Raw genomic sequence first — 21,874 nt, 5'->3', positions numbered from 1 at the left:
AATTATTTATTGTATGCATTTGTTTTTCAAAACTTAAAAAATGTTAGGTGAACACTTAGAAGTTTGGTTCAGTGTAGTATCATTAAAGATATTAATAACAACTAAAGCGTGGTCTTTTTCTAAATATTATACTAGCATTTTAGTTAAAGCAAAGAAGAAAATCCACAGAAAGTAAGAAGTGATAAATAATATTTACCATAAAAGCTACAATCAATATAAATTAAGATAAATAATCAAATTGAATTTATTGAAAATAATCATCTATTCATACGAGTTTATTTCAATAATCCCCAAGACTTACAAGCGGACGGTGGTACGGACATGCAGACTCCGGGATGATCCCTAAGAGTCGCTCTGCTCTGCAAGCGACACAAAGACTAATTAAATAATCACAATTATTTTCAATAAAACGCCTTTCAGAATTATTAATATAGATAAAAAAACATATATAATGTAGAGAATATATTGCACCCTATAGGATTCCAGCAAGATACAAAATATATCCACCTTAATTATGCTTTTAATAATGAAAAGAGAATTTTCATGATCAGGTTTTGCATGAGTGAATTAGATAACATTTTATTCAGTACAGTTCTACTGAATTTTCATGATCAGGTTTTGTATGAGTGAATTAGATAACATTTTATTCAGTACAGTTCTACTGAATTTTCATGATCAGGTTTTGCATGAGTGAATTAGATAACATTTTATTCAGTACAGTTCTACTGAATTTTCATGATCAGGTTTTGCATGAGTGAATTAGATAACATTTTATTCAGTACAGTTCTACTGAATTTTCATGATCAGGTTTTGCATGAGTGAATTAGATAACATTTTATTCAGTACAGTTCTACTGAATTTTCATGATCAGGTTTTGTATGAGTGAATTAGATAACATTTTATTCAGTACAGTTCTACTGAATTTTCATGATCAGGTTTTGTATGAGTGAATTAGATAACATTTTATTTAGTACAGTTCTACTGAATTTTCATGATCAGGTTTTGCATGAGTGAATTAGATAACATTTTATTCAGTACAGTTCTACTGAATTTTCATGATCAGGTTTTGTATGAGTGAATTAGATAACATTTTATTCAGTACAGTTCTACTGAATTTTCATGATCAGGTTTTGTATGAGTGAATTAGATAACATTTTATTCAGTACAGTTCTACTGAATTTTCATGATCAGGTTTTGCATGAGTGAATTAGATAACATTTTATTCAGTACAGTTCTATATGCTTGTCTTGTTTTGCAAGCACAGTTCTCATTATAAAATAACCTTAGGAAAATTGTAAAACGAACACGTGCAACAAATTGCACGCTGTTAAAAGTAATTATAAAAACTATAAAAATGTGTTAATAGAACATACAAAATTATGCATTTTTAGTAGCATGTAAAGCTGTCGTTAAAATGAGTTGTTCACTCCATGGGTATCCATCCAGGATAAATAAAATTACTGGCGTCATTATTAAAGTCTTTTGCGAAACTTGAACCCGGGGCGAATACCGGTTTATAATACAGAGTTGTCCCCCCAGTCATCCACGCCACCCACCATCCGAAGGTCCCCACTGACATAATTGTGTGGTTAGTTAGCGACAACAGAGCCATGTCCTCTGGTCCAGAATTACCCAATGAAATATAAACATTTGTTCTGTTCTTTAACGCATTCTTGGTCCACTTCAGATCATCCGACGCAACGATAAATAAAACGTTTGGATACAAATTTTCGAAGTAATCCATTGCGTTTTCGTAATAGCTAGCATTTGGAGTAATTTGACCGTAGTCATTCACAAGTTTAGAAGTGTAGTCCCCACGTCTTATATGCACTCCCACTAACGTGGAATTTCTGGAACAACAAGTAAACCCCGATGTTCCCAGAATGTCTGCTAGCTGCTTCCTGGCTCTGTCTGATATTCTGTCTTGGAATTTGAATGTCTGATGAAGACTGCTTTCATACTGGATCCAGTATTTCCAGGACTGGAAATATCCATTAATTTTAGCACTTTGAAATATTGGCACATTTATAAGTTGGTCATCAAATGAACAAGCCCATCTCTCTGAATAAGTCGGAATGTTATCACAAGAAGTGCTGTCTTCGCCAATTTGTTTCAACGTCGTTTTATTAATTTTGAAAACATCGCCGAGCTCAAAGTTTTCAGGGATTACAGGATACAATCCTTTGGATTTAGAAATACTGTATAGAAAAGCGTATTGAAACATTAGGTTCCCGAGTCTACCACGGAAACCAATACACGCCTTTGGCGTACGTCGTTGTGGTATTCTATGTATTGACACTAATTTCGAAATAATAATGAAAGCTGCTATCGAAGATATTCCTATTTCTGCAAAAAAGAAAACTTTGGGAGTATTTGAAATTTAATGCATCAAATCTGCTATATACATGAATAAGATTAGGTTATCGCTGCTCGTGATCTGCTGCACAGATTTGACTGAATGTCAAACGTTTTCAAGATAAATAAATACACATCACAGAAGACGTAAAGTTTGATATATGACCCCGAATTTTCCTGGTGGTATCTCGTTTCATTGTTTCATTTTCTTCAAATAGGAAACAAGATACAACATCAACAAAAAAATATCGAACTATGAAACTTGAGGTGACATCAACTTTAATGTAGCTAGCTAGAAAAAATGTTTAAAGTTACAGCAAATTCTTTTGCAATTGTGTAAATTATTCCGAAACACATTTCTGAAAATTGTGTATGTTATCACTAAAGATAAGAAAACTATCAAAAAAGTATGCCGGCCAGTAGAAGCCAAACTAGGTTTTATTCACTCATTTTTAGAGCAATGTTATGGATAAAAGAAAGAAAAAAAAGGAGAATTGGTGTATATTACATTAGGTTTTGGTGGTCAATTTTGCAGGCAGGAAAACGCATGACTTCTGTTAATGACTTCAAGGCCGTTATTATTCAATGTCATTGACTTCTCCTAGTTTGTGGAACCTTTGGTGTTAAGATGGATTATTATAGTGATATGAACTACAGCAGATATGACCTGTGCTAAATCCTATTTTGCAAACATACTCTGTGTTTCAATATGTCAGCTAAACAGGGAAAAACTTGTATAACGATCTTAAGAAATAAATTATACCAATCTTTACTGTATGGGCAACAGTGGTAAGCTGTAATGTCTATACTTCATATTAATTATAAACGTTAATTAAAGTGCTTAGATCTTTAAAAACTGTATTACTTTACAAACACTAAATCGCTTTTGTACTGCAAATGACTACTTTTTTGACGAAGAGATTATTTACAAATTGAATTCTATCCTTATACTTACTTAAGAGGTATTTTGGTAATTTCCGCATAATTCATTTCATATCTTAACCACGTGGTTACCATTAAAGAAGATTACATCCAACTTCTGTCATTGCAATAAGTAGATTTCTGTACAATCTTAACTTCAATGATTTTTTATCTCGACACAAAGGGACTGATAAAGATACCTTCTACAGGTAAATCACTAACCGATCTGTTCATGTTTCGGTCCGGATTTCAGTTTCAGAGAAGTCAGTTAAGCAAAGGCCTGTCTCTATTTTCCTTTAGGTAAAATTTTATAAACTACCAACCTACATGGAAAATGAACACAAAAGAAATTAAAACAGAGATTTCATGGTATAGAAACACTGTAACATATGTCAACAAAACCAGCGTTCTGTATAGTATAATACAGATCAGCAGTTTTCCTTTAAACATTTTATTTGATATTTTTCGTAAAGTTGTAAAGAATCATGATTTAAGGGTAAGGAAAGATACTAACTTTGTGAAGTACATGTACTTTGGTTTAGGGTTCATTGATCGTTTGGTAAGAGAGATAACCTCACTGATATATAAATGACTGCTTTTCCTTACTAAACTTTTCAAGTTAAAAACCATTTCTGTGAAAATAGCCCCGCACGGTGTGCTGAAATAGTGTTCATCTCAAGCTTTCTTGAGTAAAGTATCGTTTGCATAACGCAAAATTTCATAGAGCGATGATAAATCTTAAATAAGCTCTTACAGGTAATGGGAGGAGGGAGTAAAACAAAACAAAATAGGTAAATATAACTTTGTCACTTTCTTATCCCCTCCTTGATTAGTAACCGTGGATACAAAATAGACAAGAGTCACACAACACTCATCTGAGTACCTTTGGCCCTGCTGGTCTTCACAAGACCCCCCCCCCCTCCCCGCCCTGTAATTATACCTATTGTGGCCCATCCTACCCCGGGGTAATGATTTGAACGGTTTAGAATTTAAACTTCCCCAGGATGTTTCCACATAAGTTTCAGCTCTTTTGGCCCAGTGGTTCTTAAAAAGATTTTTCCTATATATTTCAATGTAAAACTTGGATTGCCTATTGTGGCCCCACTCTACCCCCGGGGGTCATGATTTAAACAATTAGAATCTACACTACCCCAGGATGCTTCAACATAAGTTTCAGCTTTTCTGGTCCTGTGGTTCTAAAGAAGAAGATTTTTTATGACCCTACCCTATTTTTGTCTGTTCTTGATTATCTCCCCTTGTAAGGGGCTTGTCATTCCATTTTAACAATTTAAACTCCCCTTGACCAAAGGATGCTTTGTACCAACTTCAGTTCAGGTGAGCTAATATAATGGGTCGACAAACGTACAATAATTGAAATAAAACTTGTAATCGTGTTAGGATTTCACTTTGAATTAATATAACTAACAGTTGAATGGTATATCACGGGATTTATATAACATTTTCATCGGGCAATGAAGCGCGAGCGATTTTAAAGAATTATGACCGTGCGTTGCAGCTATCTTAATAGCCTCTCAATTTCCCACGAGATAAAGTTGGACAGTTTTTTTCTTTCACGACCGTCAAGGTGCTTGAGGTATAATTTCTGAAAAGATTTACTCATAAGAACCTTATGAGTACCTTATACCTTAATCATTTGTACATTAAATAGATGAACTATCTATCTTATGTACAAATGGACATAAGACAGATAACGGACTCGGTAAAATCAAGTTTGTTTCTAAAAATTACTGATGTCTTGCCACTAGTATACTGTGGCTGGAGGCATATAATTTGATACACACGTCGTCTGTCTACTGTCTAACTCCCTGAGACCAGCCGCCCTATGTAAGTACCTCAACAACAAAGAAGATTATTCTACGTTAAGGAAATAAAGGACGTTTTTCAGCCTACGATAAAATCATTTCAAAATGTGATTCTACGTAAATAAAATCTCTCTGTGATCTATGATATGAATTTGGCGTTTATTTTCTATAATCGATACAATCAAGTATCAAAGTTACTCGATTTAGAGATTAAAAACTACGTTGAAATACTATAGTAATAATAATAGTAAAATTTAGGATAGGTCTATTCAAATCATGTTTATCTGCATCTATATTAAGATGTGATTCGTAAAAGATTGCATTATGTGACACACATTATAAAATTGGATTTTTAGTCCAACGCACAGGTTTGTTTGGGTTTTTTTTTTAAAGATAAAAATATTTGAAATTTTCGAGTTGTCGAGTACAGGCCACAAAACTGTCTTATAGAGAATCAACTTTAAAAAATGACTTTATCAAACTTCAAATACTTTTATCTGGAATATCCGAAAAGATTCAGTGTATAAAATCGATAATAGAGATGGTTATTTAGTAATGATTTATAAGACATGTACTTCAACCATGCCAGAATTTTTTGATCTGCCTTCAACCATAGTTTCACCTTATCTAACTTTCTGTGTGCTTAGTCCATTCCATTTGCAAACAATTCTTAGTTAAAACTTGGACCTCGATTTTTTTTATTTCTCAATTTTAGAGATTATTTTCTTAACAAATCCTTCAAATTCAAAATCGTCATACAGTAATAATTCTTATTGGGAACAAATAAACGATGCAAGATAAGGGAATAAAGCAATAAAAAAAATCACTGTTAATTAAATTGGCACTTGAGACCAGTGTTCATTAAAGAATGGATGCATACAAGGAGGGAACAATCCTCCCGCTTTGAAACAAGATATTTCTTACTTCGAAAAGTTCATAGAAAGAAAGAGGGTGTACAAGGCAAAGACAATCCCCCGCTCTGAGACAAATGTACTTCTCAATTCGAAAAGTTCATAGAAAATTTAATCTTTTTTTTCAAAAAATGTGTTGTCAGTATCATCTTTTACACATTTGCTTCCCTTATTTCATTGAATTACAAGTAGTTATGCTGAAAAAGCATGTAAAAAGAAGAAAAAAAAAGCGCTTCAGACATAATTCGAACTCATTCCAAAGCTACCGGAGGCGCGCAATGAAAAACTCCTAAGCCACTGCACTATGCAACCTTCTTGCATCTTGCTCTGACGTGTTAGTTTGATTAAAATAAACGCGTTTGTTGAAGCGTGTGTTTTTTAAACATAAAATAGATTTTTTAATAATTGTTTCATCCTTCAAATGTTTATGTAGAATAGAGACTTGACCCATTTATATTCAAAAATCATTTTAAATGGCTTTGATAGACCCATTTTCAACTAAATATGCTTTAATAGTAAACTTAAAAGAAATTATAAATCAATTAAGTATTCTATAAAATAAATGAATCAATTTTGTTAAAAATCTTTGTTTGTTTTTATTGTTTAACGTCCGTCTCGAGAATTTTTCACTCATATGGAGACGCCACCACTTTCCGGAGGAAAGCTGCAAATTTTGACCTATACTCGGCACTTAGTGCCATTGAGTAGTGAGGGATCTTTTTTGTACCAGCACCAACTGCGACATGGGACCTCGATTTATACAGTCTCATCAGAAGGACCGGTCTCCACGTCCCACAGTGGGATTTGAACCCTCAACGTAAGGATCAACTCCTTACTCCGCGACTCCAGAGCGAACGTTCCAACCACTGCGCCACACGGGCAACTTGTTAAAAATGACAATACTAACCACTTCATTTTTGACAAACAAAACTTTTCCATGAACTTTGAAAATTGAAAAAATATATTGTCTCAGAGCAGGGGATTGTCCTTGCCTTTCACGGATATTCTCTAATGGACACTATAGAGCATACACTGAACCAAACTTCTAAGTGTTCACCTAACATTTTTTAAGTTTTGAAAAACAAATGCATACAATAAATAATTTCTTTAATTCATGGTTAATGATGCATATTTCAGTTCGTTGTTGCGTAAATTTCGTGTAAGTATCTCGTCAGAATTTTAAGCAAAGTGTTAAGGACATGATGTACCCTCAAAATGAAAATTCACATAAAATCTCTAAGGAATAAGACCACCACTCGCTTAAATTACTGCAAGGCATATTCTTTTCTCATGGATACCACGTACCCCTGAATAGGATATTGACCCATCTGCTGCCACACCTACTGCGTGGATCTTTCTAAACTGTTGAAATTGTGGGGGGGGGGGGGTGCTTAGACATTCCTTACAAAAATCCCAAATGTATTCAATAGGATTTAGATCCAGGAATTTGACAGTGCATCATCACAGATACCTTTTGGTCAATATTCTTGGGCGTTTCACATGTAAGTGTACCTCTTTAAGGATGATTCAGACTGTTTGAGATGATATTAGACTGCCACCAGCACCAATTTCTTATCATTTTCTTACCATTTAAGTCGTTTGTTTTAATGTTTCTAAAATTGTTTCAGGACAATGTAACAAACTTTTAACCTAGTTGTGATGCAAAACGTTGGCCTCGGACGAAGATCCAGATCACTTCCGGTTTGATGAAATTTTGTCCAAAACTTTCAAATTGTGACAAGTTGGCGATGAAAATGACGCAGAACCTATAGAAAAATGTGTTTAAATGGGTTTTTATACTTGTTGTTAATTTTTAAAAGTAATATCAAGGACAAATAAACACTAAAATAAAAGTGAGTAAAACAAGGATGATCCGGACAACAACATTCCAACGGCTCTCCCTCCTTTCTCAATGGTCATTTTGCCAATGTTTTGTGTTTTTTTTTTTGTTTAACCAGTTTTCAAAAATTGAAAATGGTCACAAAAAGATGCTGATCACACAAAACACTTGCCGCAAAGTACAGATTTATTGTTTTTACACTTCGTCACGGTACATTGGTTTTCATCGGTGAAAACTGATTTTCTTTCAACAATTGTTGAGAAGACTCGTTGGTTATAATAATTTGAAAATATCATACCATTCTATCTTGTAGTTTTTAAATAAATACTTTTATTAGAGTGAACACTTAGAAGTTTTGTTAAGTGTACATATACAGTACTTCATCAGGGTTAGCTTAAAATTGACCTTGACCTCGAAATACATTCACTTGTAACGGGAGAGGAGAAAATGCAGCGGACCAGACCGGGATTCGAACCCGGGCCCCCTGAATCTCCAGTCAGGTGCTCTACCAACTGAGCTATCTGGCCACCGGCGATCGAACCCGTCTGACCGCCACATTCCTCCCTCCTTAAAGGTCTTCGGCCCCCGAAGACACCAACCCTCGCTCTTCCCTGGCAGGTCTTTCACCTGTCACTTCCAGGGCATGACACGGCACCAAATGTAACGAGAGAGGAGAAAAATGCAGCGGACCAGACCGGGATTCGAACCTGGGCCCCCTGAATCTCCAGTCAGGTGCTCTACCAACTGAGCTATCTGGCCACCGGCGATCGAACCCGTCTGACCGCCACATTTTTCTCCTCTACTTTTTAAACAGGAAGTGTCATCCATGTTGGCAGTCTTTCCGTAGTACTTTTGATAGCTGTGTTCTGATTGGTTAACTTAGCTTTAGGATCTTTGATAGTCATTGGTTTTTATTTTGGACCTTGCTAGGGTATTTAAACCCGTGTTCGAGCAGTTTACTTCACTTGGTTAGGGATAAGCCTCATGGATCATTATCTCTGATTTTATGCCAACCTCAAGGTACACGGCATTATAGGTTTCATTTAGCACGTGCTGAGCGAGCACTTTATGATAGGTTAGGATGTAGGTTTTATAGAATAAAGTTATACGATAGGTTAGAATGTAGGTTATTTAAAGTAAATTAAGTTTTCCTTTCCAAGTCCTGCCTGGTCTAGGGATATGTAGATAACAGGTTTATTTTCTAGAACCACTATTTATTATTTATTTTTGGGTGTTGTTTATTTTCTGGGTCAGTTATTTTTAGAACCTAGAATTAGCATTGATATTTTCAGTTCAACTCTAGAGTGTTGATAGTAGTCATATTGGGTGATGTAGCTCATTCCTTTTACACTTTCTAATTCATTCATTTTATAGGACTTTGACAACTTTCATAAGTATGGAAGCCCAGTAGGGACATAAATTATTTTTCATAGTTTTTCCACATTCCTCCCATTTTCTATTACATTTTTCAATTACTTATTTATTTATTGAGATTATTCATTGAGATTATTGTGAATCACCTACCAGATTAAATTACATTTTTGATAAAGCCCTATTAATCCTGTGCAATTTTCAAAGACTTTTCTGTTTGTTAAATTTTGATCATTATTGATCATTTATTGTAAACAATAAATGATCAATTATTTTTGGAAACCTTACTATTAGAAATAAGGGGTAAAACTATCTCTTATTCATCATATGTCAAAAAGAAGAGAGAAAATGAGGAAAATTCTTTGATCAATGACATTAAAAATATGGAAGAAAATATTTCTGAAAGTAACTTAGAAGAACTATACGATAAAAAACAAGAATTAGAAAAAATTAGAAAGCACAAGTTACAAGGTAATTACATAAGAAGTAGAGCAAGATGGATTGAGGAAGGGGAAAAGCCCACAAACTATTTTTGTAAACTGGAGTCAAGGAATTTTACAAGTAAAATCATATCAAGATTAGAAATAAATAATGGTGAGGTTATTCATGATCAGTCACAGATTTTGAAAGAAATCAAATCTTTCTATGAAAATTTGTATACAATTAAAGAAGGGAATACAGACTTAAATTTAGATAATGAGTTGATACATACTGATGTTCCCAAACTTTCTTGTGAAGAATCAAACCATTTAGAGGGTGAAATAACCTTGTTAGAAGCCTCAAATACTCTTTATAATATGAAGGCTAACAAATCTCCAGGATCTGATGGTTTCTCCACAGAGTTTTTTAAAATGTTTTGAAAATATATTGGGCCTTTTGTCGTAAGATCTATTAACTATGGTTACAGGAATGATATCATGTCTATTACACAAAGACATGGAGTTATAACATTATTACCTAAAGGTGACAAGCCAAGACATTTTCTTAAGAACTGGCGTCCTATTACACTGCTAAATACTGTATATAAAATAGCATCTGGCTCTATTGCAAACAGATTTAAAAAATATTTAGATAAAATAATCAACCCTGACCAAACTGGTTTTATCTCCAACAGATATATTGGAGAAAACATAAGATTGATATATGATATAATGCACTTTACAGAAGAAGAAGATATTCCAGGACTTTTATTACTGATCGATTTTGAGAAAGCTTTTGACTCTCTTTCCTGGAACTTCATACAAAAAGCATTACATTTTTTCAATTTCGGCCCTTCCATCAGAAAATGGGTCACTCTTTTATACACGGATATTAAAGCTACTGTTAATCAAGGTGGTAATTTTTCTGATGTAATTGATATTCAGAGGGGATGCAGACAAGGAGACCCCTTGTCTCCATATATTTTTTTGATCTGTGCAGAGATTCTAGCCATACAAATTAGGAAAAATAAAAAAAAATAAAAGTATTACCATTAGAAATGTAGAAAAAAAGATCTCTCAACTGGCAGATGATACTTCCCTTATTCTTGATGGAAGTGATTCTCTTTTAGAAACATTGAAAACTTTGAACACATTTTCAGATATGTCTGGATTATGCATTAACTTCTCAAAAACACACACTGTGTGGATTGGATCCAAAAAATACAGTGATGAGGTTTTAATCCCAAACTATCAACTTAATTGGGTAACTACTAGTTTTATAACCCTATGATCCATATTGGAGGGAAAACCTTTTATAGTAAAAAAACTTTTTGACAATAATATTAGATATATTAATGACATTATTGGAGTAGGTGGCTTTTTTTTTATAGCTATGAATGCTTTTGCAATACTTATCCAGATATAAAGATTAATTTTTTAGAGTATTCTAGCTTGATCCATGCAGTTAAAGCTTGGATAAAGAGGAGCAATTTTGATAAAAATTTACAAAAATCAGAAAATCCTCTTATAATGTCTTACTTTTATCTTGTATCAAAATGCAAAAAATCAAAAAACTTCTATGAAATTCTCAATAAAAATTCTTCTATAACAGCTGGTTACAAAAAATGAATTGAATTATTTGATTTGGATAGTAAGGAATGCAAAATAATTCATAAATTACCATTTCAAGTCACAAAAAACTGTAAACTCCAGTGGTTTCAGTACAGAATTTTAAATAAAATATTGGCAACAAATTCTTTTTTATTCAAAATTAAAAAGGTTGTTTCAAAGCAATGTACTTTTTGTCAAAAAGAAGAAGAGACAATTGAACATATCTTATGGGAATGCGATCTTGTACAATCACTCCTTGAAAACTTTGAATATTATCTCCAGCAGAAAAATCTCCATTTGTCCATAACAAAAAAATCATTCATAGGTATTGGAGGAAAAAATAATGAAATAGCTAATATCTTAATCTTATGGTTGAAATATTATATTTATACTTCTAGATGCACTGAAAAACCTCTAAATGTGCACTCTGCGATATCACACTTGAGTTATTTTTACCAAACACAAAAATATATATCATATAAAAATGGTGAAAAAGAGAAATTTGACAATCAGTGGAACAGGTGGAACCAATTATTTTTGTAACTCTCTCTCTCTCTTTCTCCCCCCCCTCTCTCTCTCTATATATATATACACAATTCTGTTAAAGAAAAGATAATGGACATTTTGTATATAATGAATTGTGTTGAAAAAATAAAATAATTAAAAAAAAAAAAATTGATCATTATTTATTATTTGTTATCATTTACAACGGTTAATTCTCACTTTATTAAATTTATAAAACTTACAACTGTGTTTTCATTTAGCGTTGATCATAGTTCAGAAATCCCCTTACCTGGGTTGATCATTGATAACTGGAGATAGTTTACTCCTTTAAGCCAAGTTGGCTGGTAACTTTTGTAATTTATACACTAAAGAGTTCTACTTCCGGTTACACACTTATACATGTATTACCCATAAATCTGAATTTCTTTCACATGGAAACATCTCTTTTAAGAGTATCTACGTTTCAGTATTATGTAAAAATCTAGAGAATCTGCTTAAAAGTACCATGGAATTGGAACTTTTCAGTGTGCAGTATATAGGGGGTTCCCTAATCTTAAAACTTCCATTGCATAGCAAAGCAATCAAATACTGTGAACAAATTACTTTGAACAACATAGCATTTCATTTTATGTTGATCAAGACGCCTCCCTGCATAATTTCATAATACCATCTTTAAAGAAATTCCCAATCTCCTTTTGCTTGTCTAAACTATATAAAAGCAATAACGACAAATACAAAATGCATTTTTTACATTTGTATTTGTGTGTTGTTTTTTTTCTCCAAATTTCCGTTAAATCTCTATCTCACTTTAAATTCAAAGTACTAGAATTGGAAACTTATGAAGCACAAGCATGATATTATTCTCTTTAGATAAGTGGGCAGATATTTCCTACATGAAGCTTATGCCTGTCTATTTCTCTAAAGAGAACAGCATGCCATATACATAAGTTCCATACCCCAGTCATATGAATTCATAATATAATTTAAATAATTAAACTAATAAATGACAATTATTTTAGGAATGACTCTAATTCTTGGCCAAATTATTCGAGTATAACCTGGTTTGGGTCAGTTTACGCTTTATAATCCGCGAAGCGGATTATAAAACAGCGTAAACTGACCCAAACCAGGTTATACTCGAATAATTTGGCCAAGAATTAGAGTCATTCCTTATAATTTAATTCTAAAATCATTAAACAACTGTGGGTGTAAAATTTCGTTGCTTTTTATTAGTTCAAATTTGCCGCTCAATAATACAACCCTAGTAACGGAAGTGATGGGAAGCAAGGGGAGGTAAAAACTGATACATAGTCCTAGCAGCCATGTTTTTTGTTTGCATGTGGTAAGATCCGAGTTATTGTTTGAAGCTAAAGGTACATTTATTAAATCTGGAATTTTCCATGAATCCCGAGGACTGGAAATGAGAGCATTGCATGGATACAGACGATTCAGCTGGTTGTCAGGGGGGGGTGTCCCCATACCAAACCAGGTTATACAGAAATAATTTGTGTTCCTTTTTGGATATTAACCAATCAGAGGCTAGAATACAAACAAAATTAAATTATTGTAAAATACATATCAAATGTATTTACACTGTGTCATAGGATATATTTTAGGAATGACTCTAATTCTTGGCCAAATTATTCGAGTATAACCTGGTTTGGGTCAGTTTACGCTTTATAATCCGCGAAGCGGATTATAAAACAGCGTAAACTGACCCAAACCAGGTTATACTCGAATAATTTGGCCAAGAATTAGAGTCATTCCTTATAATTTAATTTTAAAATCATTAAACAACTGTGGTTGTAAAATTTCGTTGCTTTTTATGAGTTCAAATTTGCCGCCCAATAATACAAGCGAAGTAACGGAAGTGATGATAAGCGAGGGGAGGTAAAAACTGATACATAGTCCTAGCAGCCATGTTTTTTGTTTACATGTGGTAAGATCCGAGTTACTGTTTGAAGTTAAAGGTACATTTATTAAATCTGGAATTTTCCATGAATCATGAGGACTGAAAATGAGAGGACTGCATGGATACAGACGATTCAGCTGGTTGTCAGGGGGTGTGTCCCCATACCAAACCAGGTTATACAGAAATAATTTGTGTTCCTTTTTGGATATTAACCAATCAGAGGCTAGAATAAAAACAAAATTAAATTATATTGAAATAACAAAGCTGTTTACGTAATCACTGATACTATAGACCAGACAAGTGTACGAGGGCTCTACTCCATAAAACTCAAAAAAAAATTATAAGTTTTATACACCCACATTTAATCTTAAGAGTAATCATTCTTTGTACTCACACAAAGAATACCACAGTTATATAAGCACAGCATACATAAAACAATGGTTATAACATTTACATATTAAGGTATAAGTATTTAACATACATAAGTTATTCGCATATAAATAATAACTATAGCACAATAATATAAACCAGCAATAATCTGTATTTTAATTTCTGTGATTCTACAATATGTCTTTGTATCAGAGCAGACATAACACTCTGATGAAGATTGAAATACAAAGCGTAGAAGACAAAAATGGTTAAAATTTCTTAAAATTAATACATATACATGTAGTTATAGACTGATTTAACATTGCATAATTATATTGTTAACAAAGGTTTTATATTTACAGAAATAATGGTCAGTTATTTAACGTTCATATTGACAGGAGAAAACTACCACTACACAAAAATGTATTTTTACTTCATTTCCAAAGTTATGGTTACTTTTGGTAATACGGTTTCATGAGATACAAAATTGTGATTGTACGGAAAATGTCACAGATGGACACTTGAGGTATTTCTGTATTAAAATAATAAATATGCAATAACTGTATATCCACGATTTCACTGCACATACACAAGTACTGAAATTCAGGATTGTCTGTTATCGAAAAATTAGTTTTTAACACATGGCACATCAACCATTGTCTTCAGCATAAAGCACATAACAAAAAAAATGCAAAATTACCGATGATATAACTTTATAGACGAGATTCTAAAACATTCTCAGGAATGCATTTTTATAAGTAACATGTTCTTACATATTACCACATGATTGAAAATACAAACATCTCATACTTCATATGAACTTTAAAAGTAATAATTAATAAAAGTAACATAGAAATACATGTCAGATTATACATAATATAAAAGATATTCATGTATTTTTTTTTCCATTCTTACTAACAGATGATATGTTATTTCAATGGCATTTTCTCCATTCAATCAACTAATTAGTATCAAGGTTAAGACCTCAGGGAATTTCTTCTTTTCTAATGATTGAAAAATGTAGGAAGAGTTAAACTCTGTCTGTTAAGCTGGTTCAAGTCTATCATGATCAACAAAACCTGAATGTAGAAAATTGAAAAGTTTGATTTCTTCGTGTAAAACAATGATTTCCTAAGTAGTAAAATGTAAAATGTTAAACGGACACAAGAAATATTTGCTTGGCAGTTTATTTATGAAAGCCCTTAAAGGAATGTAACGGGGACTAATTAATGTTACAGAGAAAAGAAAAGTGGATTTCATGTGGAAAAGGAATACATATACGTACATGTATATACATAACAAAGATTATGTCCTAATTGTATCAGATATTCAAATTTAAACCAAAGATAATTTCCTAAGTATATCAGATATTCCAAGACTGTATCAGATATTCCAAGACTGTATCAGATATTCCAAGACTGTATCAGATATTCCAAGACTGTAGATACACATGAAGAACAAGACTAAATGTGTCAATTCCTCTTTCTACCAAAATGTGACCTTTCTATACATCAACTCATAAAAACATTCAATTTTTTAATGACAACCCCAGCAAACAATAACAGAAATTCAGATAATGTTAATTCTACCAAAGAATGGATTCATTTTTTTTCAAAAGGTTTATAGGTTTGCATATCATGTCTAAAAAGTGTTTACCCTCAAAACACAAGCATGTGTGAATATAACAAGAAAAATTGGGACACTAATTCCATTTCATTATACTTATTTCCCTCTGATGAAAGAAAAAAAAAGATTAAAATTGATTCCTATTTAATTAAATTCTAGTTTTCTCACTTGGATATGAGTTCTTTCTCTGAGGAATCCTCACCCTCCTCCATTTTCTCAGATATCTGAGCCATGTCTAATTTATGTTTCACTTTCATTTCCTGTCTCCGTACTTCAGTGTATGCACCAGATCCGAATAACACAACAAAGTTACTGGTCCACCACAGCGGTGACTTGTGGTCTTGATAGTATATACACGCTAACACAGTCTGAGCACAGGCTTTAGCTGTTCCCGATATGTTGTGGGTGAGAGGGGAAGTCACCTGGATCTGTAATCCGGTTATATATCCTATGGCAAATCCGAACACTCCACCTATGGTCATATAGGTCCAAAATGTTGTATTCCCTAGTTTTGGAAAACTCCAGACTTCCCCGATTTCCCCAAACACTAACATGAGGGGAAGGAAGAGGAAGCAGGCGTTAACGTTATTGTAGAAGGTCAGTCTCCAGATATTGTTGTCCACCACTGGGAGCACTTTTTTGGTGTAAATAGAGTTCAAGGCCACACTGGCACTAGCCAAGACGCCGAACACTACTCCCATTACAGATAACGATCCTATAATACAAAGAATAGTGACTGATCATGCTGATAGAGCTAAGCATAAAAAGCTCAGGGTTTGACATTAACTTTTACAAGTACTAGACCAGTCAGGCTACTTTCCATAACTGTTACTCTCCCTGACAATAAAATCACTAGCCCTGACCACACTTGCAAATTACTTCTTTTAATCAGAAATTTTAATGAGGTAAGTTTTAAAACTATACTTTAGTTTTAAAAACATCGTCTCTTGCGCATGAAGATTTTGACTGTTCGATAAGTCTCAGACAATGAAGTCAAGGTCATTGGGACATGCAAATTTTGTAAGTGTAAAAGAACATTCAACGAACTTTAGTAAAATAATTAGCCTAAATATTAAGAAATTAATCAAAGAAATTGAAAGAATATACAGGTAAACTTCGTTATCTCGACATCGACGGGATCATTGGAAAATGTCGAGATATCGGCTGTGTCGAGATATCCCAGATGAGACTTGACGTCAAAGATTTCACTTCATCACAAAACAGACAAGCTTATTATATGTACATGACTTCAATATAGACTGTAGCTCAACATATTTCAGAATTCCCTCTATTTTTATTAAAAATCTAAGAAGTTATTTTAAAAATCTTGTTTATAAAACGTGTTCTTAATCAAAATCTTTCTAAATTCACAAAGTTACAGCATTCGCGTGTAACTTGCCTTTTGTCAGAACAGGATACGAAATGCGCTCTATAAATTTCGAACCATATAAAGTCGACATCTGCTATACGTAAAAAAAATTAAATGCGGATTATTTTTTCTCTTATTTCATTCAGGAAGAATGTACATTAAAATTAATATTTTTAAAGAAATTTGTGTATCTAAACTAACGTAGTGATGTTACAGATGCATGAATTTCTGCTGATTTGGTCAATCATGTCGTTAATTGGATTGTTTCCTGTTGAATACATTTTAACTACAAAACATAATTAAAACATCTTTTAATTCCTTAGTTTGAATTATTCAGTGTGCTTGTTATTCATTGTAATTTAGTTACCTTTTTCAAATTTAAAAGTTATGGTAGGTTTCGATATAAATAATCGTCTGTACATTTATGCAGAATCATGTAGATTTAGCAATGATACATGTATTACCCAAGCTGAACATTAAGCAATTAACTTCTCAAAGACACTGAGGGGGATTCACCTACAAACATAGTCTACAGAATTAATTAAGCAGCGTGCAGTAAAAACATGGGTGTGAAAGATGTGAAATTTTGACGACGTCGAGATACCCGGAGTCGTCCGTGCGTGACGAGCCACCCTATCTGACAAACAGTTAGGTTCAGTAGAGCCGATGTCTACATATACCAGGTGAATTTTGTTCTTGGGACTGTGAATATAAGTCGAGATAACCCAGGTTGTCGACATTACCAAGGTCGACATATCAGAGTTTTTGCAAATCATTTATATAGTAAATACTGCCGGGACCGCGGAAGGACGTCGACATATCCCAGGTTGTCGACATATCAGATGTCGAGATACCAGAGATTACCTGTATAATACGATAACAATTTATACCATAATAATAGTAAATGACACAGTGATGGCAGTGTTTTCAATCTGACAAATTGTCTTGAAAAATTTTAGAATATTTAATAATTGAAAGACTGTAATGGGATTTAACATTTATATCTTATTTGTCAAAGGTGCATTCATATAGTCATGTATGTGTTTGCAATTTCTGCAATACCTCTTATATTGGGATTTGAAATATTTTATAATTCAATTATTTGTCATTTAACTTCAGCATGAACCATTTGCAGAAATTACCAATTATATATGGTTATATGGTACCATACAGCTTCCCTGGAGGGGAAGGGGTGAGTGGATTATTAATCTATTAACTTAGCCACTAAACTTTGAATTCTCAAAAATAAAAAATCAATACTTCAAAGAAATGTGTTCACATTTAATTAAGTACCCTCTATGCACTGCACACTGAAGAATTCTAATTCTGTGGTATTTTTATGCTGTTAGAGTGGTCTGCCATTAGATCTCAATTTAAAAATAATTGAAATCTACTGTGTATTCATCAATTTGCAGTCAATTCAAGCATTCTTAATATTCTATTGGGCCAATATAAATTAATTGAACACTTCATTTGTATGTAGTTTCCCCATTTAAGTAAACGACAGTGATTTTTGCTCATCAATACTTTGTTGTCTTTTAGCATTTTTCCTGAGAGGTAAATGACAGATACCATTTGCTGAAAATGAAATTGATGTATTCAATACTCACATCTTTATACCATAATATAATTTTCTCAGTGTCCCAAAAATATTTTTCAATAGTGTATAGAGGGTCCTCAATGTTATTTTTAGGTTTACCTGCTACTCCTTCTTGATCGACTCCCATGAAAAATCCTCCAATGATTATAAGACAGCATACAATGGCCTTGATAGAGGTTGTCTGTTGTAGCATTGTGTAGGAAAACACCTGGTAAAAAGAAAAGCAACATGAGAACTGAACTACTGAAACACTCCACACAGATCTATAAGACAGCACACAATGACCTTGAATGCCCTTGATGGAGGTCATCTGATGAAGCATTGAATCACAGGAGAACACTTGTGTTAAAGACAACATTAAGTGTACTGAATTACAGAAAAACTCTACAATACAGGGCTTCTAGTCACCCAAAGATTTGATAAAATTTCAGCTTAACAGCACTTAGGATGTCAAATGTTCTACTTAAGCTTGAATAATTGTATTATTTGACTAAGGTTTAAAAACAAAGAGTCAAACAAATTGCCAAATTTAATTTGGGCTGTAAAGATATGTCCTGTAAAATAAAACCACCTAGTAAAATACATTATTTTTTCCTGTATGATAGACCGGTACACTAAAAACTTAATTCAATCATAAGAGAGAACACTCGTACTACTGATACAAACCACATTGAATACTGTAGTTAATGAGCGTCCTATGTAATAGAAGGCAACTCCCACATACTTCAAACACAGGTTGTTAAACGATATCATGCAGCAAAATACTATGGATAAGGGCAGCACCTGAAATATAAATTGAAAGTCTGCAACTGAACACAAACCGTTGACGACAAAATTCTACAGGCCGTTTTCAAATACACGTACAATTGATGGATAAACCCTGGTATCTTTACCGTTACAGAAAAGTTTCATGGAAAGAATCCTTGCATCCTGCATTTGCTGTTGTACATTTATATAACATTACAATTGCCTGTAAGATGACATCCAGGGTTTTCCCTTGTTGAACGAGTCGGGATACACCCTTTACATCCAGCTAATGCTGGTACATGTATACCTTTCTAAAGATAACATCCAGGAGTTTCCCTTAACGCACAAATTAAAAGGAATGTTCTGTCGTTAAAATGGTATTGTCCTACATGTACAGACCCAGTTTATTGATAGAATTCGTTCTGTGTTGTCAATGTAGCAAAATAAACAGGGGCAGATGATAATTCTTATCTACATGTATACTAGGAACAATCCAAAGACTTCTGAATGTCAACATGGCGAAGAAAAAAAAATGTGTAGAAAATGAGCTGAATTTTTGTCTTTATATGGATTATTTTTTAGGGTAGAAGGTAGGGCTGTCACGAGTACCCGAAATAACCGAGAACCGCGGTCCAAGTTGTTCGGTTCGGTTTCAGTTCCATTTTCCGGATTTCGGTTCGGGTCTGGTTTATATATTAGAGTCTGTTCAATACAAAAATGGCGTCGAAATCAAAGGAATGATGGCGATAACAGTGATAAATAAACATCACAACTGAAATCTACTTCTTTCCATGACAAAACACTTGACACGGAAGTATTAGATAATTATCAAAACGAGCAGGAATAGTCAGGTTGTGGCTAATTGTAGGCCAAGTAGTTCTACACACCGATGTCTAGACGTTCGCATGGTTAAGACTTGTTTTCAATGTAAATTTAATGTAACAAATAAAGATTTTTCAAGTTAAATTCATGAAATTAAGGTTTAAAATAGATGTAAATAACCGAACCGAAAAACCCGAAACCGAACCAAAAATTTACAGAACCGACCCGACCCGAGAAATTTTGGAACCGTGACAGCCCTAGTAGAAGGCATGTACAAGCTCAAAAATCTTGATGATTAACTTGGTTATTTTCAGTGCAACTCTTTTTGTATTCTTCAAAATAATTTCAGAGCGTATCCGCTCCTATTTGCTAACATTGCAAATATGTGGGATGTTTCCTAACTGTGGTGAGGGCTTTTCCCAAGACACAGTTAGATTATACCGAGTAATACTGATTATGAATGAGTCAGAATACACCTTTTGTTTTATATTCTTATTCTTAAATGCCTCTAAAAACATGTTGAAGTCTAAAAAGTTATAAAAATACTCTATCCAACTTACCCCCTTCAAGACTTGTGTGTCAATTTGAATGGATGGAAAGGATATGTGATTTGGAAAAGCCTTAGACAGTGCACTCAGTAGACAACACAGCCCCACAGTAACGACACACTGGTACCACGTAATGAACAGAGGGGCATTCAGCTGTAATTATATTTATATTAACATATTAAACACTTGATGTTACCTGCTGATGATTTAATAGATTTCATTTTGCTTTTAATCAGCATGTGTATGTGTGTGGCTACAAGAATGTTCTTTTCTTTTTGCCTTACCTTTAAATCTTTGCTGCTTAGTAAATATTTGTTGAGAAAAACCATGGAAATAGAAATGACCCTGCAATATTAAATTCACAGTTTTTTTTACTTAAGTCGTAAGGTCTAAAACCATAAAAACTTGCAAAAGTTACATCAAAACTTGCATCTTACCATATGAAGTAATCAGGAGGAAATTCAAGTCATCATATTATTAAGAATAAAGGCGTCTCACGAACCAACTTACCAATATGCAGCGACCACTGACGCTATTTTAACCGACTTTGAAAAGAACGACTCCATCTTGTTTCTTCTGTACACCATAACAATGAGAAAATTTGCATAAATAAAAAACTTGTATATCCTGCCACGACTCTGCAAACTAAGGGAACCAGTTTTTGTGATGTGCAGCGAACCAGATATACGATAACACGTACTAAGAATATTCGAGAAGGCGACTGCATTTGGATTTTTACGGAAGCGTATTAGGGCCGCAGCAGTATCTTTATAAATTTGTTTTAACAAGTTACTAATTTGTTATAACAGATTACTATTTTTGATAAAGTGAAAGTGTATACAGATCTATGGAAGCCAGATGAGATCAGAAATCTTTTTACAAGTTGGATTTATGAAAATAATAAATGTACAAGCTCTGCAGCTACAGCTTTTGATCAATATGTTAATTTAATTTAATCAGTATTTTATTATGTAAAATCAGTTTACATAATTGGATTGGACATCAGGCATGGCCTATATAAGTCCTCTCCAAGAAGGTCAAGGTTACAAATGTTAAGAATTGACAATGATTTACAATCATGATGAAATGATTCATAATAAGTTACATTAATTTCTTTTGTTAACTA

The 21,874-nt window shown here is 33.3% G+C and overlaps 2 protein-coding genes and 1 non-coding gene across 3 annotated transcripts; all 3 read right to left on the bottom strand.

The window, feature by feature from the left end:
* Nucleotides 1–1,423: 1,423 nt before the first annotated feature.
* LOC133194342 (galactoside alpha-(1,2)-fucosyltransferase 2-like) lies at nt 1,424–3,510 on the bottom strand. Its single transcript, XM_061330319.1, has 2 exons — nt 3,477–3,510; nt 1,424–2,346 (listed from the first exon to the last, which is right to left on the bottom strand). The coding sequence occupies exons 1-2, from the start codon at nt 3,508–3,510 to the stop codon at nt 1,424–1,426; spliced, it is 957 nt and encodes a 318-aa protein (XP_061186303.1).
* A 4,794-nt stretch (nt 3,511–8,304) lies between these two features.
* Trnas-gga (transfer RNA serine (anticodon GGA)) lies at nt 8,305–8,377 on the bottom strand. The gene has a single exon. It is a non-coding gene; the product is annotated as a tRNA-Ser (tRNA).
* Nucleotides 8,378–14,008: 5,631 nt separating this feature from the next.
* On the bottom strand, nt 14,009–21,369 carry LOC133195486 (GDP-fucose transporter 1-like). Its single transcript, XM_061331340.1, has 7 exons — nt 21,259–21,369; nt 21,033–21,093; nt 20,761–20,901; nt 19,298–19,414; nt 18,731–18,839; nt 15,831–16,377; nt 14,009–15,115 (listed from the first exon to the last, which is right to left on the bottom strand). The coding sequence occupies exons 1-7, from the start codon at nt 21,333–21,335 to the stop codon at nt 15,106–15,108; spliced, it is 1,062 nt and encodes a 353-aa protein (XP_061187324.1). The 5' UTR covers nt 21,336–21,369; the 3' UTR covers nt 14,009–15,105.
* Nucleotides 21,370–21,874: the final 505 nt, after the last annotated feature.

This window comes from Saccostrea echinata, unplaced genomic scaffold, assembly GCF_033153115.1.
Source record: "Saccostrea echinata isolate AGI-Se365-2 ecotype Australia unplaced genomic scaffold, CSIRO_AGI_Sech_v1 ptg000029l, whole genome shotgun sequence".
Taxonomy (NCBI): domain Eukaryota; kingdom Metazoa; phylum Mollusca; class Bivalvia; order Ostreida; family Ostreidae; genus Saccostrea; species Saccostrea echinata.
Note: the sequence above shows the minus strand (reverse complement) of the source record. Positions and strands in the feature narration are given on the sequence as shown.

Coding starts and splice junctions, on each gene's coding strand:
- LOC133195486 (XM_061331340.1), bottom strand. CDS start 21,335: ATGGTGTACAGAAGAAACAAGATGGAGTCGTTCTTTTCAAAGTCGGTT. Junction 20,902..21,032: donor TAAGCAGCAAAGATTTAAAG/GTAAGGCAAAAA, acceptor ATATAATTACAG/CTGAATGCCCCTCTGTTCAT. Junction 19,415..20,760: donor ACACACAAGTCTTGAAGGGG/GTAAGTTGGATA, acceptor TTTATATTTCAG/GTGCTGCCCTTATCCATAGT.
- LOC133194342 (XM_061330319.1), bottom strand. CDS start 3,510: ATGAACAGATCGGTTAGTGATTTACCTGTAGAAG. Junction 2,347..3,476: donor TAGTGATTTACCTGTAGAAG/GTATCTTTATCA, acceptor TCTTTTTTGCAG/AAATAGGAATATCTTCGATA.